The sequence below is a fragment of the Hevea brasiliensis genome, chromosome 12 (assembly GCF_030052815.1).
Source record: "Hevea brasiliensis isolate MT/VB/25A 57/8 chromosome 12, ASM3005281v1, whole genome shotgun sequence".
Taxonomy (NCBI): domain Eukaryota; kingdom Viridiplantae; phylum Streptophyta; class Magnoliopsida; order Malpighiales; family Euphorbiaceae; genus Hevea; species Hevea brasiliensis.
Window position 1 is genome coordinate 5,381,953 of NC_079504.1, and position 17,878 is coordinate 5,399,830.

Sequence of the window (17,878 nt, forward strand, 5' to 3'; positions counted from 1 at the left end):
AAATTTATTTTGGATTTATGTTAAGTTCTAGTACTGAAACATTGTAAAATTGTGTGTTTCAGTTGAAAAGAATACCGGGAAAAAACCCGAGGAACCGAGTCAAGGCCAAGAGGCAACTCGCTTGAGGTTTTTGCACGACGTATACTTTTACAATCATCTTTTGCATACTGTTTTGAATAATGTGAAATATTGAATTATGGCATTCTTATGACGTTTTGATTTAAATTGTTGAAAGTTATTATGTATATTGAAATGACAATGTTTAGCAAATTGTTAAGATAAGCTTTCAAACCACAGTGTCATGACCATATATTTGAACACCTCACTAGCACGACTAGTGGAGGTAATTAGTTTAATCAATTTCATTCTCTGGAGAAGTGTTGAGGTGTGCCAGTAGAAGAGGATGTGAATGGATATCCATATATTTGAGCTAGCTAGCCTTGTGATGTGATTTCTCTTTAACTTCTGGCTATTGAGATTATATTTGTTTCGAATGGCATGATCTAACTGTGGGTTTTATGAAATGTGTTTTGATACTTCGAAATGAACTTGGTTTGCATTAAAACCTCATAATTCATGTTTTGTGTTTAATGTTCATGTTTAGTCAAATTTTTGAATAAATGTGATTTATATTTTGCATAAAGATTATTTTAGTATGTTGTGCAGTCCTAGTACTCAGTGATAGCTCTATTCTTTATCATACAGATCTGAGACTAGGACGTGAGCTGAAATTTCGAGGTGTGAGGAGCTATCAGCTTAAAGTCTTCGGGTATAATTTATACCTTAACTGTAAATATTTCTTTTGATGTATATATTGCACATAAATGTATGGACATGTAAAAATGGGTCTTGAGCAGTTTGTATAAAAATTGTATAAAGTTGTAATATATATTGTAGTTTGAAATTCTCTTAATGTAAATTTTGTAATAATGTATCTAAATTGTTTTGTTTCTAATGAAATATGAATGGAACTATTTTATTTAATTTGAATGAAATGGATTGCTAGTATTTTGATGATCATTGGATAGTGGATTTGAAATTTGAAAGTTGATAAATGTGTTGAGAAATTGATTGAGATTGAGTATGAAATTGAAGCAGTTGTTGAGAAAAATTTTTAAAAGTGCTTTTTACAGGTATTTGAAGAACTGTTTTCTCAAAATACAGAGGGAACTCTGTTAAAATTTTTATAAAATTTGCGGAAAAATAAAATGGACTAAAAATATTAACTAGATTTACTTTTAATCATATGTTTTAAATACCTATTAGAAAATGCTCACCACTTAACAAAAGTAAGAAAATTGCTTTAAAATCCCTTGTAGGGTACTTAATGAGTTATCGGTATGTGAAGTGCGGTAGTTCATTAGGTATTCTACGGGATCATGTTATGCCTTACAAAGGGGTAAGGTGTGACAGACATATTCTTTACTTGTCCTAAAGCTTTAGAAATATGGATTCATTCTCCAATATGGTTAAGGGCCTCACAATTGCAAGGGAGAACCATGCAAGATATTTGGATAGAAATTTCCTCCTACTTACTGCAGCATGATCAAGGGTTGGAATTGCTTGCAAGATTCACTTTTCTCCTGTGGCACATATGGAAGAATAGGAACCTCCTTTCCTTCCAACACCAAAGCTGCCCCTTTAGTTAGGTTATCTCCAAAGCGTTGAATCACCATGATGATTTCTATGAGTCTCAACAATAACAATCAGCTTCCCAAAGGACAGTGGTTCCAGTAGCAACTCACATTCTTTCTCCCCCCAGTGAGTACATCAAAATAAATTTTGATGCTGCTGTTAATAGACAAGGGAATTATGGAGCTGTGGCAGCCTTAGCTAGAGACCATCGAAATCAGCCTTGTGGATGGGTTTGTAAAAGATACCCTGCTCTCGCAGACCCCCTCACTCTTGAGTCATTAGCTTGTAGAGAAGCACTTCTTCTATCAACGGCGAAGGGCTTTGAGAAAGTCATAATGAAAGGAGATTGTCAAGTAGTTATTCAGTTACTCAATGGAGAGAGTATTCTAACTCCTTTAGATATACATGACATTTTCAATGATGTTAAAATCCTCTCAGCTGATTGTATTGAAATTTCCTTTTGTTATGTGAACAAATCATGTAATCAGGCTGCTCATTGTTTAGCTACTATCACTCTTAGGGATGACACTTTCTTGTATAATCCTTAGCAGCAAATTATTATCGTAACATCTCTTTTGGCCACCTTAGGCCTTCCATGAAATTTTTTCCTTCGGGAAAAAAAAAATAGAGCGTGTAGATTTTTTTTTTTAAGGATAAAGTGTGTAGAATAGAATTAAGGGAGAATCATAAATTAACCACTTTAATTTATAATATTCAGAAATTCACTCATAAATATAAAAATTTTTAGAATTAGTAATAAAAAATTAAATAAAATAACTTAATAATTAATAAAATCAAGCATCATAAATTATTTAATATAATCTTCAAATATAAAGATAGATTAGTAAATAATAGCAATAATAGTGGATTAAATTGTAATTCAACCAATTTACTTATTAAAACAACAAACTCATCTTGTACACAAAAAAAATTACAACAAATAAATTTTATATAAATAAATGTGTTTGTTATAAAACTAATTCCTATATATTTCATATTAGCTAATGAATTGCATTTAATAGGAAATTTTTGTTGTGCCAAGTTATATGAAAAAGGTGTTTGATTTAATTTATAAAATTATAATTTTAAATTGATTTATTTATTTAAGATATTTTTAAAAATAATAAATTGTGCTTATAAGAAAAAAAAATTAGGAGAGAGAAGTTTTCCATTTTGATATTTATAATTTGGGTGCTTAATCTGATTAAGTGTCTTATTATTATCTTCATTTAATTTTATAATTTTTATTTATATCCTTATTGTATTTATTCTCATGTTCACATTAAAAAATTTATTTTCTTACAATAATTTAAATAAATTATTTATATTAATTTTAATAAATTTAAATTTTATTTTTATTAATTTAATAAAATAATTATCTATCAAATATTTGTTTATTTAATTGAAAATTATATACTAATAGATTTTCATAATATTAAAATAAAAATATTAAATTAATATAATTTTTTATTTGAGAACATAATTTAGTATACTTTTAATAATTTTAGTTATAAATATATTCATAAATAATTTTGACTAAATATATCAATTACTTATCAGTCACTTACTGTAACACCCCAAAATTTTATTAATTATGAGTATTTTTGATATTTAAATTTTATTTAAATTTTAGGAATTTTTTTGAGATTTTTATAAACTTTGATGATTTTAAAAATTAATTTAAAGACCACGTGGCAAAAAAAATATATTTGGAGTAATTTTTCGAATTTTTGGACCTCTTCTCTCTCTGGAAGATTTGGATATTAATTTCAAAGCATTAAATGAGCTGAAAAATTTATGTACTAACCAGATTTTGCCTACCCCGAACCTTGTTTTTCGTAATTTTCTAGTGCTTAAATAGGATTAAAAAGAAAATTACGATTCTTTTTGCAATAGCTTAGTAATATGTTTTATAATTTTAGAGCTTGTTTTTTTGCAAAAATGATCAATAATAAGGACTAAATTGAAATTTGTGATGGATAATTGATTTGATGGGGTGTGATATGATTGGATATATGGATTGTGAATATAGAAGTGCGTTTTTAGCCCTTTGGTCTTTTCTTTGTTTGTATTGAGTTTGTATTAATTAGATGTAATGTAATGTAAAATATTAATTTTAATTATAATTTCGATATTATTATATCCATGCATCACTTATATGAATATATTTATGTAGTTAAACTCCGATTTATGTTGCATTCATGTGATGTGGTGTGGACTATGGAGAGTTCTAATATATTATGATTGATGTGCTCCAAATTACCTTTTGATGCTATGATGTGAATATGATGTTAATGTTGCATTTCACTTAGTTATAGAGATTATAGTTAAGATTGATATTTTACTCAGGATATTTGTTGTTTATCCATGTTTGTGTAATTTTAATTACTCATTTATTTGAATTTGAATATTTTTATCATGTTGAAACTTAAATATTTTTTGATGGATTGGATGAATTTATTATTATGTTGATGAGTATGTGGAGGAATGGATTGTTTATTGTGTTGTTAATGAATAGTTAATGTTGTCTAAAGTGTGATAGAAGATTGATAGAGTGTACAATGGATGAATGACTACGTGTTACCGGATGGAGGGTTTGACAGGAACTTTAGATGAATATAAAAGATGAAGGTGAAAAGATTCCTAACTTATGAGGCTCGTGTTTACTCATTTGTCTCGTGACAACATAGATGTAGACATGGTATTTGGTAGTGGATGGAAAGATCCTCGTGTGGAAGAGTTTAGCTTTGATGGTGCGTGGCTCCATATAATTAAAAATGTTGAGGCGTGGATGCGAAGGTGTCAATATGGAAAATGTTCGAATTTATGGATGTCTATTGATGTTAATATCCATGCCACGCTTTTGGACAAGGGTTTCAGAGAAAGAAGGATGGGTCGTTGAGGTTGTGTATTGACTATTGAAGAACAAGTATCCACTTCCTCGGATCGATGATCTATTTGATTTGAGAATACAAGATATGGTCATTATGAGTTCTTGGTGATGTCTTTTGGACTCACTAATGCATTCATGGACTTGATGAGTGTTCAAGCCATTTTTTGTCATCGTATTCATAGATGACAGAGGATGGTGTAAATTTTCAAAATGTGAATTTTGGCTAGAAAGCATCTCATTCTTGGGACACGTGGTTTGATTTCTCCAAGATAAGAATGTTCCATTCATTAGTTGGCCTAGGGTGTGTTTTGATACCCATGATTTGGAAATGGTACATCTTCGAGGAGATGGATGGGAAGAGACCATTGATTACATGAGTTGATGGATCAAGGTTTAATCCTAGATCTTGAGACCAACAATTGATGAAGATTATAGAAAATGAAATCATGTTCCACCAAAATGTACCATGATGTGAAAGGTAGCTATTGGTGGAATGGCATGAAAATGATCACTATGGATTTGTTCAATGTATAATCATGTGTTAAAATTTTATTAATTATGAGTATTTTGATATTTAAATTTTATTTAAATTTTAGGAATTTTGAGATTTAAAATATAAACTTTGATGATTTTTAAAAATTAATTTAAAGACCACACTTACAAACACTTTAACAAAACATATAACTGTTTAAATTTTTAAATAACTATAAATTCAAATGGTGCTTATAAAATTTTCACCATTTAAACTAAATACTTAATAAGTAAATTATTATTAATTATTTATGTGAGTTAATTGATCCTAATCGAAGGTCATTGGTCCTAAATTTTTTTTTTAAATAAAAAAATTATGATAGTAAAAATTTAATAAATTGTAGCTATCATATTCTAACTTCAGATATATATCATATTCTAACTTTAGGCACAATAATTTTTAAAAAAATAGATATAGTAATTTTATTTTGCTGTTGGTTTTCAAGTTTCTTTGTGTTTTATTGGATGGGCTTGTGCCGCATCACAGCCCACCTGCATATTTTTTTAAGAATGAATGAATTTTATTTATTTTTTATTTCTGTTAAAAAAAAAAAAAAGAAGCAAAATCCTGGTGCAAATCAATTTAAGGGAAATATACTTCCGTCAAAACGTAGACCCGTTCCCGAATCAAATAGCTGAGAAGTGGACGCATCACCGCCTATGTCGCGACTCAGGGCAGCCTGGGAATGCCTCCACGTTGGCACCGGAATGCATGGTTTTTGAATTAGCAGTTTTGGCATATGACGGATTGTCTTCTGCTAGAGAGCCATGTGATTCAATTAAACTTTGTCAATTTTTGTGCCGATAGAGACGCATCTTGAGTTCTTTAGAAGCTATCATTTTCTTCCCAAAATCGCCAAATCCCTCTACCACAAAATGAGCAGCATTTCTTCAATAAGAAATATCAGCAAACGCAACCTATGTTCCAATTTTTTTATTGGAACTTCCCTTCCAAGCCTACAATGGAGATTCTACAGTCGCGCTCGCTCTCCTCAGCAATTCACCAGAACCATAAACCTCAAAGTCTCTCCCTTTCTCTATACACCGTTTCCCTCGCATCCCTTTTCGACTTTGAATTCGAAATCTAAAGTTGGATTTATAGGATGGTATTTGGGGAAGCTCGATTCACGCCCAATCCTGACGAAAACTATCACAACTTCTCTTATTTTCGCCGCTGCTGACTTGACCGCTCAGGTAAAACGAAAGCCTTAAGCCCTGTCTTTTAGTGGGATTACCCACCATTGCATTTCTGTATCTAATTTGAGAATGGTTTTGGTTATAAATAGAGCGATCGATAGGTGTTTGATTAAATATATTTAATATTCAAATGGTTTTCGTTGTTGCATGACGAGTATCAGGTATTATTAGCATTGAGCTACAACATTTCCCTTGTGAAGATGATGTGTATAAGATTGACTGTATGATTATAAGAGATAATAGTGCCTTCCTCCATTCCTATTATTTAATCTCCCTTGTTTGCTTCTTTGAGTCCTTAATTACGGTCTTGTCTAATTCGTGTTAGTTGGTGGTTGTATTTTCCTTTGTCTGCAGTAGATGTTAGTGTGACGTTGATAATTTGCACACGTGTTGGGAGTGATACTTCTTGATTTGATCAATTATTAGTCGTTATCATTAGTTAAAATCTGGGTGCTAGCTTGGCTTTATCGGTTTAGGATATTTTGTGATTTATGATACTTTGGTTTATAAGACCTCCGGACTCTCTTTTTATATAAGATTGTATCCCCCACTTTTTGTTTGTTTTTTTTTTTAAATAACTTCAAGAGCTATTTTTTTTCCCAACAAATCTATATCAGTTATATAATTCACTTACCATTTATCATTGATATGTTTCAGATGTTGTCACCATCATCTGGATCTGGTTCATTTGACTTAATAAGGACACTACGCATGGCTGCATATGGGTTGCTGATTTTAGGGCCATCACAGCATCTGTGGTTCAATCTTATGTCAAAAACTTTGCCAAAACGTGATGTGTTGACTACCTTGAAGAAAACTTTTATGGGACAGGCTATTTATGGACCTGCTAATGCCATTGTTTTCTTCTCCTACAATGCAGCTTTACAAGGTAAAGAAAATTGTTATATTCATTACAATTTGTGTCTAAAATGATTGCTATCTGCTTTTTCCAAGAGGGTGCAATAAAGCCTCTCTATATGGACAGAGGGCATCATGTGGTTGCTTGACCACTATGAGCTTATAGAGTTGTCATAATGGATGACTAGGCGTGCCAATAGTTTTAATTCTCTTATATTCAGAAAATGGGTTCATAGGTCAATGATGAAATTAGATGGCATAGATTTTACTGGGGCTCCATCTATGGGTTACTAGATATGCTTTATGACAAGCTATTTGGGTGTCTAGCTTGAGCTACCACAATTTAGATAAGCTTCAAACATAGGGCTTCACTAGCTTTTGGCACTTCATTATGATGTTAAAAAAATGAGCCGGCTTTCTATATATATATATATATAAACAAAATCTTTTCCTTTTCTACTTCTTTTTCCTATAACTCATTTCAATTAGCATGCTCCACTTGATAGATGGGAAATATGCCAGCTCACCTGAAAGGCATTGGATTTTTCATTTTTTTTTGGTTGTGAGATATTCTTTGAATAATTTGGATTTCCTTTCTAAGCTACTATGTTGGTGTGAAACTAAGGTGAAAGTGGTGATGAGATTGTTGCTAGATTGAAGCGTGATGTGCTCCCAACATTGAGAAATGGTCTTTTGTATTGGCCATTCTGTGATTTTTTTACATACAAATTTGTTCCAGTTCATCTACAGGTACATTTTGGTGAATCTTTATTGTCAAAAGAATTTGTAATCCAATTTGGAGACTTCATTGCTTTAATCTTAACTTCAGTTTTTCACCCATTTTTCCCTTACCTAACGTTTGGCATTTGTTGGCAGCCATTGGTGAACAGTGTGTGTGCATATCTATGGACAATCTATTTAACATACATGGCAAGCTTACAAAAAGTGATCACCAGTTAATCTTTAGAATTTTACTTCAAATCATCCACAGCTTGTACGCACTATGAGTTAGCTAAAGAAAGAGGAGAAGAACCTGACTGGTGCGACCCATCTTGCTGGTTCTAGATTAATCATTAATATTAAATTTCTTATTGTTGCTGGTAGGTATTCTTTTAGTTATAGATAATCAGTTTCTTTATGAATTTAATGTCCGGATCCGGTTGGTTAGATTTTGGATTTGAAATGCATTTCAACGACAGATAATTGACTTCTAGCTTCTTGCATATGCAAGTTAACAAATTCTGCTTTTGATGTTGACTGGATTACTAGCATGCAATACATATGTTTTCTTTCGTCTCCCTCTCATAACAGCTAGAAGATTGTTTTTCATAATTTTATGCATATGGAATATTGTGCGGAATGTTGATTATGAGCAGTGATTTTAGAATAATGACTTTATGAGGGATAACATGATTCAAAATCTTTTGAGAAGCTGTTAAGAGTTATTTTATTGGGGCTTTCGTCACTCAATCTATTCTTGTATTATAATGGGTGTTTTGTCCAAACGATACCATTTCTATCTAGATTCACAAGTGTTATTGGATGTGTTGAGGCTCTGAAAATTGTTAGAATTCATGTTTAGGATTATTGATTAAGCTAAAATATTTTTCTTAAAGCTGATAAACAATTTTGTATTTGTGAACACATTATATTCGGTTTTAGTTTTGCTGATCTTTTGTGACTGTCCGCCTTTCACTACAAATTTTGGTGGAAAAGAGATCTTACTGGCCAATCTACAATTTTCCTCCACTTTTTCCAGTTCATATCTCCACAGTATTATTTTTTAAACATTGTTTCAGTTTAGGCTTAATTGAGTTAGAATTAAGGATTAGTTAAGGTGAGTTGGATTGAAGAGTTATTTTCTTTGGATTAGGAAGAGAGTACTTAGATTCAAGCACTCCAGTTCCCTTTCAAAAAGTCATGTCATTGTCTTTGATAAAAGTGGAATTAACTTTAAACATCTAGATATCCAGGCTTGTTTCTATTATCTCTTTATTTTGTTAACATTTTCTTAATGCTTACTAATATTTGTCCATTCTTATTGTTCTTTTATTTAAAAAAAAAAAAAAAAAAATCTTCTATTGGATTTAGGTAGCAAACGATGAGAATGCATGTGAATGTGTTGTGGGAATTTTTGTGAGCTTGAAAACTTAAGCATTGATTAGTTTTCTAGATTTGACTACAGTTGGTTTAGGAATAGTTTGCCTATCTCATAATCTCATGCTCTTGCTGGCCAAAATAAAGGCTGATTGACATAATAATTGCAGGTAATCATGCTTTTTAGTTTCTTTGAATCATGTTTGGATCATCAAATATCAAATTAGACAGATCTCATCACTTCAATATGGTAATTTGCTCATTTGCTCATCTCAATGTTTTCTCATACTATCCTCCTTTTTTAAGAGTTTAATTTAGAAATTTATCCTGATACTATATGCATACAAAGGATAGTGGTTATGGTGATGATTTAACACGCTTGTTTGCTGTTGAATAAACTCCTTATTTGTAACGAAAGGTGAATTGGCACACTGAATTGGCTCCTAAGTTTTGTTGTAACGTTATTTCCTGAACGTATCGCCATCAACTAGGCATGGATCCAGTCCAGTTCTGGGCTGGCGATTTAGGATCGAATTGAAGGGTTCCCTCGATTTCAATCTTGGTTTCAGTTTGGTTTTAAATTGATTCCGATTCAGTTTAATCTGATTTATCTGGTTTGGTTAAATCTGATAACATGAAGTGAAAATTTGCAATTTTATCTAGAATTGAACTTAACTGGTCAAAATGGATGTGGTTCGATTTCAATAAGATTTGAAATAATTGTCATCAATTCTGAGTTTGATCAATTTGGTTTTAATTTCAATAAGATTCATTCTGATATAAACTCGGACCGGCCATGTGTGCCATCAACTGATGTTTTAACAGCGCTGCTACATCCAAAACTTGCAAGGGATCAAATATTTTGCTTAGAAAATGATGGTGGCAGGGCCTTTTTTATTATTCTTCTTTTTTAAAACCAAAATCTGGCAATTATTCCTTCCCAGACTACAACTGGATAGCGGAAGGTTATTGGGACCCTGTTACTTTTTGTTAGTGGGCAAAACCATTTGGAAGGGTTGATGTGTCGAGCAAAGAGGTGAGAATCATTGCATGATGGGGAAGACATGTTTTGGCGCGATGTTAACCGGCGAGCCAATGGGGCGGAGGGAAGAGATGCGCTGCTTGTTTATTTAATGAGCAAACAATCGATTCTGATGTATTATTAAACGTTTTCTTTTAATATAATTAATTTTTTGAAACATGCACATTTTTTAATTGCTTTTCGTTATGATCTAATTTCAAAAAACCAAAGTCAATTTAATGCCAAAATTTTGGGTTTTGGATGTTTTATTGGCTTTGATTGAATGCTAGATGTACCCTGGTTTTTGAGTTTTGGGGGAAAAAAATGAATATAAGTACTTCATATCAGCTCCATATCATTAATCCAATCACTAGTTGATATCTTTAAAATTTAAATTCTTGATCTTACAAATTAATTGAACCACTTATTAATGATAGCAGTTCCTTTTCACTACTCTCTGGTATAAATATAGACTTATTTTATTTTTACATGGATTAAGAAAAATATATTTAATATAATTAAAATAATAAATTTTATTTAATTTTTTAATATATCTTACACTCATATTATTTAATTTAAAATTAAATAATTCATTTTGCTAAATCATTCTTGAAATTAATAGATTTTAATTTTTCAATATATATTAACTATGGGTATTAGCAAGTTAATAAACATACTACTATTTTAAAAGGACATTGACTTATACTCCTTTCGTTTCATCCACTTTTATCGTTTAAAATTTTTAGCACAATGATTAAATTATCTAATTATAATAAAATATTTTTTAATTTAATTAAGTTATTTTTATTTTATTTAATTAAAAATATTAAAATAAATTTTAGAAAATTATAAAAAAGTTAATGTTTAAGCAGATATAAAAATAAAATTAAAAAATATATATTTTTTAATTTTTAAAATAATATATAAGGATGAATAAAACAACTTTTTAAAATTTACATACAATAATTTAGGAGGGAGAATGAAATTTGTTCTTTTGGTTCAGAGTGCACGTCGTTGGTGTGAAAAAGTTAGCAACCTCCTCTAGTCCGCGGTCCACCTCAAAGTGGTGGTCCCGGCTGCAGTCACCACATGTCGGACTCCCATTGCCCTTCATTGACCTTGGTGGGTCCTCACAACGTAGATTTTCCATTTAAACTCCTCGCGTGCCGTTGTACGTTGGTGATATAATTTCCCCGACCAACCCGTCTTGGAATGCCACGTTTCTCGCTCGTGACCACTGACATTACCAAGCACGACCAACTCAACTCTCTTTATTCCACCACAAGATTCCCCGCCCCTATGATCATCTGTGTGGCCCGTCTACGTAAAGAGCTAGTTAGTTTATCGCACGCGTTTTAGTGAGAGTGGGATCTAAATATCTTCTACCTCTTAATATTAAAACGTGGGTCCTTTTAAGAACGTTGTGGAGCAGTCGAGGTCCCACAGAGATAATATCTTCACATGGCCGTACGATCTCAAAAAGTGAACTCCTATCATTTTGCTCCACGTGGTGAGCAGAAGTCACCACCGCATCAATTAGTTTACCAGAAGGCGTCGATACCAGTGCGACCTAAGCATTGGATCCGGGCACGGTCCCGACGGACACGTGGCGACGTTAGAGGACGCAATAGCGTCACCCGGATACGTAGATAAAGCAAATAATTCAGTAATTTGGCTGTGAGAGAGGGAGAGAGAGAGGAAAGACAGTGAGAGGGGCCAGTTGCAGGCAAGTTTGTTGCTTATTGTTGTTATTATATATACACACATGTAGATAAAAGATTTATATATTGTTTGGGTTTTTGGGATTCCTTCGTCCTTTGATCTGTCCCTTCCTCTCTCCTTTAGCCGGAGGAGAGCCTATTCTGTAGTTGAAAATGGAATGGTGGGATAAGGTGATCCATCCTGTGCGAAGAGTTTGGAAAGGCGTCGCTTTTCGTATTGGGATTCGCAAACGAGGTAACTCTTCGCCCTCTGCTAGTTAGTGTGCGTTTTATTTGCTCTTCTCACAGTTCTATCACGCACTTTAGGGGACACTTATTGCTCGTCTGGCATTATCAGTTGATTGTTTTGGTGGTATATTGTATACAATGATGGGAATGTTTTTCAATCACAAGGTCTTCATTTGAATTGCTCAAGTTTAAAATTTTGTTGAGCCATTTATTTTTTTTTCCTCTCTTCTGAATTCAAATTTCATATTTTCCCCCTTTTGGGGCAGGGGGAGGGATTAGTTCATATTACGGTGGTTCTTGGGAGCTGATGAGACGCTGGGTCCCGGTGTAGTTATAGAAGTTGTTGGTGAAAGTTGCAGTGCCTTTGTGCTCTTTTTTTTTTTTTTTTTTTTTTTTGTAATCTATGTTTTATTTCAATTTAATTTCATCTTATCAGTACTGGTTTCACAAGTTTAATTCAAAAAATAGATCCAGCTGAATTCAAATTCATTTCAGTTATGAATTAGTTCCAACAAATGCATAATTGAATATAAAATGAGTAATAGCACTGTCATTAAAAAAATTATTTGCAATTTTGTGATATCCTTTTTCTTTCTGTGGGAAATTTTTTGACACTGGTTGATGGGAGGTGGCAGACTGCTATTGTCATATTGTGCTAGCCAGCCAAACTTGAATTTGTAGCAATAGTCAAAACCCTGGTCCTTTACATCCTTTGTTTTCAAATTAGAAGTTGTTTGCGCACTAGATCATGGTAGCTATGTCCATCTTTTTCTATTTTAAAATTGCTCAGCGACATGAGGGCTACAGGATTGGGGGAGGGATTCCCAGTTTTGATGAAATGACTTAACATATACACATTGTTTCTTTTGGAGAATTAAAGTTCCTTAAAATGTCCAGTGTGTTCTGCGTTTGATGATTTTCTTGATTTGTAGCATATGTTTTGATTTACTTAATTTTTATATGTTTCTGGGGGAAAATGATAGGGTTACTCAAGCTGCATCATGATGTAAGAGCTTGTGAATATGAGGATGTTCGTGTTATGTGGGAGATGCTGAAAAGAAATGAAACTGAAAATGCTAAGCTTTCAGGGAGGAACAAGAAGAGAAGCTTTTGGGATTGCTTTAGCTGGGCTAGGTGCACTCCATATTTTGGCCACAGCTATTGATCATTTCGTTTGTGAGACTTCTGAGTAAACAGTCATCCACTGCATTTGAATCGAGTGAGATGTGCATGTCAGCTGATAATAAAAGAGAAAGGAAGGCTCCATATATATGAGATAGTCTTGTTTATTTTTCTGTCGTTCATTTGTATATATCATCGAATCTGCCCCCATTTAGATGGATACAACCCATCTCATCCTTATCTCTCTGTTTTATCTACTGGAATAAACTAATTTTTAGTGGCATATGCAATATATGTGTATTGTAGTACATTTGTGCTATTTTCTGTGTTCTAAATAAGTTCATTTGTGCTATTTACTGCATTGTAGATCTATGAATTTGCTTTTTGTTCTAATTCTTTTCTTTTTCTCTAGCATTCTACTGCTTTTCAGTTGAACTAATCACATTACATAGAATCACAAATGCAGAAACTTGTAGGGGGGAGGGCTAGTGAAGTGTAACAAGGCTTTAGCATACAGGAATTCTGGTACTATGCAGAAAACTTCTATAGAATGGAAGGGTTCTTTAGTTCTTCATCTTCTCTTTCATTCCTTTTGCTCTCTTTAACCTATATGCTTTTTGAGTATACTCAAATTGATTTCAAAGCGTGCTTTGTAAACGGCTTTGTGACAGAGTACCATCTATACTGAGCCAATCTTTTGCGAATTAAATTTTGATTTGGTATCTGATGTAAGCTTGATGCATGCAATGAAAAGCTCGTTTGGTTTTCTTAAGTTGATGTTGATAATGCTGCTCCATACACTCTATGGCAGGACTTTCTTTCTCTTTCATTATCAGACCATGATATTTTCTCATTCATTGCTGGATTTTTTGACTTCCAGTGGAATCATTCAATGGAAAACTGCATCCCCTGCATAGCGTAGATAGTATGCATTCTAAACAAGCTGATTAATGACTAACCCCCTAATTGTTCACATCATTGATAGCAACTTTATTTGGTGATTGAGGTCTTTGATGATGGTTAATCTATTTTTGAGCAACAGTTAGTATCATTACCTGTTGCAATTATAAGTTGCCGATGGAAAGGCTACATCATTTAATTTTTATCCAATGCCAGTCATGCCATAACTATTATTTATTTATTTATTTATTGTCGTTAATCTTGATATCAGAATCCAATTTATTGACTAAAACAATCTTCAATTTCTTTTTTTTATTAAATGTCATAGTACCTTGCTGGAAATTTGTTGTCCCCTAACAGTTAAGGTTGCCATGTGACAAGCATTAACACCATGGATTGTGGTCTGTACACTGGTTGGTGGTAACAGTTAAGGGCTAACAAGAGACTTTGGTGCTTTAATTCTCACTTTTTTGTCCCTTCTGAGAGTAATAAGGATTAGTTATAAAGATTTAGATCATCCATTGGCTACAAAGAGTTTCCTACCAAACTTTTGCAAGAAAAGCATTGATCCTTGGCAGATTGCAAGGGCGGAACTAGTTATATGCAGGTATAATTCACTCTTAAAAAGCGGTTTGCAAGAGGATGGTGTTTAGAAACTTACTAATCTCATATTAAGATTATTTCTTAGCGATACACTATGTTTGAAGAACTAATATTTTCATTGGTCATGGTTATGTTTGTCACGACTAGTACTTTACTTATCGGATCCCTTATTCTTATACAATGAGCCTAAGCTACTACTCCGTGAATTACTACTTTATGGGCCAACACTTCAAGCGTTGGATATCGCAAGATGGGGCTAACTTTGCTGTCAATTGAAATGAATAGTTGAGCTTTACAAATCGCTGATATAAGGATAGGTCATATAGGTAAAACTCAAACTTAAAAATCGACTTGCAAAAGGGAGTACTTAGAGACTTATTAATCTAAAACTAAAGTTATTCTTTAGAGTGGGATTGTAACAAATTTTTATCAAAATTTTTCTAGTTAATTAAAATTAATAAAATATATAATTTATAAAAAAAATATGGTGGATTATATTTGATAAAAATGTATTTTATAATTGACTTTTACAGATTATAAATTGTATAACTATGTAATTTGTAATTAATTTTTTTCTTATAGAAAGAAAGATACAATGTTTGGGGCAAGACCCGCAGTAACTTATAGAAGTTTTTTGAGCCATGGGCTGAGCCCATTAAATTGTATAGTCGGTTTGACCGAGGCGGTGCGTTTTGTGTACACAGACAATAGTTACGTGCTTCGACCTAGACCTATAAAAGCAAAAATTTCTCTCATCATCGTATAGTATTCTATAAATTTCCCACAGTTAGGGTTTTTGCAAGGCATAGTGAGGCGGCAAGCAGCGAGTCGTTCTTTCTCTCAAGCGTTCCAAAACAATGGGTCATTCAAATATCTGGAACTCACATCCGAAGACCTATGGTCCCGGTTCTCGTGCCTGGTACGTCCTTTGGTTTTCAGCTCTTGATCTTTTTCCCGCCTCTAATTGATTCTGCCTTGTTTATTTTCTCTTTTAGAATTTACGGGCTCTGATTATGCGATTAGGGTTTTGTTCAGAGACCTCATGTTTAGATTACTTCAATCGATTTAGCATATTTGGTATCGATTTCACTTTATTGCTGGCATTAAAAATTTTACGAGGGTAGAAGCGAATTAGCGATAACGATTGGAAGTGTTAAGATAGGTTTAACTGGGACCTAGCTTGTGGGAAACAATTGATTATGCTTATGTTTTAATATTTATTTGTCCTTTTACTGAAGAATAATTTGCTTTTGGAATTCTTCCTCAAGTTTGGAGTGGGTGAGTGAAATTTTGCAAAGGTGGATTGGATTGCAGATGATTGGATTTGTCTTTTATGCCTTTTTTTCTTGTGTACGATGATCTCAGTGTGTTAGCCATTCTTTGTGTATATAGTTGCGTTTTATGCTCAATTGTAATGATATCTGATATTTTCATCTCTTTATATCTATGCCAATTTTAATTTCGGGACCCCTGTTATTTTTTGTAGCCGGGTTTGTGGAAACCCTCATGGATTGATCAGGAAATATGGGCTGATGTGCTGCAGGCAGTGCTTCCGCAGCAATGCCAAGGAAATTGGATTCATCAAGGTAAGATTTGAAAATATTTCGCTATGTTCATTGATGTTTGTTTGGTTCAGTGTTTTATTTCTGCATTGCTTTGTTGGCTAATTGACCATGTTAATGACTAGATACCACAGTTTTCTAATTAAAGTTTGCTAGTGATTCAATTTAAGCTTTTTGCGTGTATTTGACATACTTTCCTTTATCAAAAGTTTGGGTAGTACGTTTCAAATTTAGAAGCATCATAGAGGAGAATAATACTGAAAATGTTGGATTGTGGAAACTGACCAGATATTTGGCATTATTACTGCTGCATTTTCTTGTTTAATGGAGTGAGGACTGAGGAACTTATTTTTGTTTGCTTTGTGTTTCCAGTATCGCTGAATGTTTGAAGGATCTGTTACACACATGCATTGCCTGTGGCTTTCCCTGAAGTATGATTCAAAGAGTTTCTGTTCTTTTTCCTTTTGTTCTCTTCAGTAATGTATTGCTGGATTAAGAAGTTATTATTAAACTGTTAGCTGTTTAACATTTAAGTAGAACACAAAGTAATTTTGTTTAAGAATATCTGAAGATTATTTCTTTTGGTGTGGTTTTTGCTTTGCTTATAGCAATTAATTTTCTTCGTTTTCACAATTAAAATGGATGGCTGTACGAATAGGGATTCTGATGGCTTTAGGTTGGGCTGGGCTCTTTGTCTCTCTGTGTTTTTTTTTTTTTTTTAATTTTTCTTTTAGTTGGGGGGGGGAGCTGTGTTTCTTTGGAATCATTTATAGCCCTGCATGGCATTGAGTTACAGAGTTTGAAACTAATTTTCTAAATAAAATTATTATTTTAGATGCGGAGGGGGGGCTGTGTTTCTTTGGAATCATTTATAGTCCTGTTTGGCATTGAGTTACAGAGTCTGAAACTAATTTTAGATGCTGTTGAGAAAAGTAGTTTGAAAAAAAATTATTTTATTATTTTAGTATTTTATGACTAAAATTGATTAAATTTAATTTTTAATTAATTTTTAACACTCTCTAATTAGTATATTTAAAAATATAATTTTCTCAATAGCAGTCCTATGATCGGTTGCCTTTTCTTCCTTTTGTGGATCTAAATTGGAGGATGAAAAAATTCATTAAAATAAATGTGGTTTTGAATGGAACATGCTGTTTTTGTTGGGCTTTTTGCTCTTGATATCGGGGTGGTTCCTTTTTAACCTTTGGGCCATTTTGTGGGCTAAGCGTAGAATTCAATTAACGAATGCTCGGCCTATCCCATACATTTGTCACAACTCATTTTTATAGGTGATGTGTTTTGGGAGCTGTGGATATTCCAATTTCAAATTATGTGGTTATTTTAGTTGTTACTCAATTTTAATTTATTAAAATAAAATTATTTAACTTTAGTATTGCTTTATGAAAAGTCTTTTTAACTTATTGTAGTAGGTTTTCATGTTATTTTTTTAATTAATATTTAATTAAAATAAATATAAATTATTATTTATTATTTTTAAATATTTCCTAAA

General features: G+C 32.5%; 3 protein-coding genes across 4 annotated transcripts; all 3 read left to right on the top strand.

Moving 5' to 3' along the window:
• The first annotated feature begins 5,613 nt into the window (after nt 1–5,613).
• On the top strand, nt 5,614–8,406 carry LOC110639996 (protein SYM1). 2 transcript variants are annotated; one of them, XM_021791129.2, is made up of 4 exons: nt 5,616–6,253; nt 6,914–7,145; nt 7,740–7,864; nt 7,991–8,406. In XM_021791129.2, exons 1-4 carry the CDS (start codon nt 5,936–5,938, stop codon nt 8,072–8,074), a joined length of 759 nt encoding a protein of 252 aa, XP_021646821.2. In that variant the 5' UTR covers nt 5,616–5,935; the 3' UTR covers nt 8,075–8,406. The 2 variants fall into 2 exon arrangements, with proteins under 2 accessions (XP_021646822.2, XP_021646821.2); XM_021791130.2 differs by lacking the exon at nt 7,740–7,864 and having other exon boundaries at nt 5,614–6,253.
• Nucleotides 8,407–11,918: 3,512 nt separating this feature from the next.
• On the top strand, nt 11,919–13,622 carry LOC110639975 (uncharacterized). Its single transcript, XM_021791103.2, has 2 exons — nt 11,919–12,188; nt 13,165–13,622. The coding sequence occupies exons 1-2, from the start codon at nt 12,107–12,109 to the stop codon at nt 13,344–13,346; spliced, it is 264 nt and encodes an 87-aa protein (XP_021646795.2). The 5' UTR covers nt 11,919–12,106; the 3' UTR covers nt 13,347–13,622.
• Nucleotides 13,623–15,512: 1,890 nt separating this feature from the next.
• On the top strand, nt 15,513–16,950 carry LOC110639976 (40S ribosomal protein S29). Its single transcript, XM_021791104.2, has 3 exons — nt 15,513–15,725; nt 16,293–16,392; nt 16,741–16,950. Exons 1-3 carry the CDS (start codon nt 15,664–15,666, stop codon nt 16,747–16,749), a joined length of 171 nt encoding a protein of 56 aa, XP_021646796.1. The 5' UTR covers nt 15,513–15,663; the 3' UTR covers nt 16,750–16,950.
• The last annotated feature ends 928 nt before the right edge of the window (nt 16,951–17,878 follow it).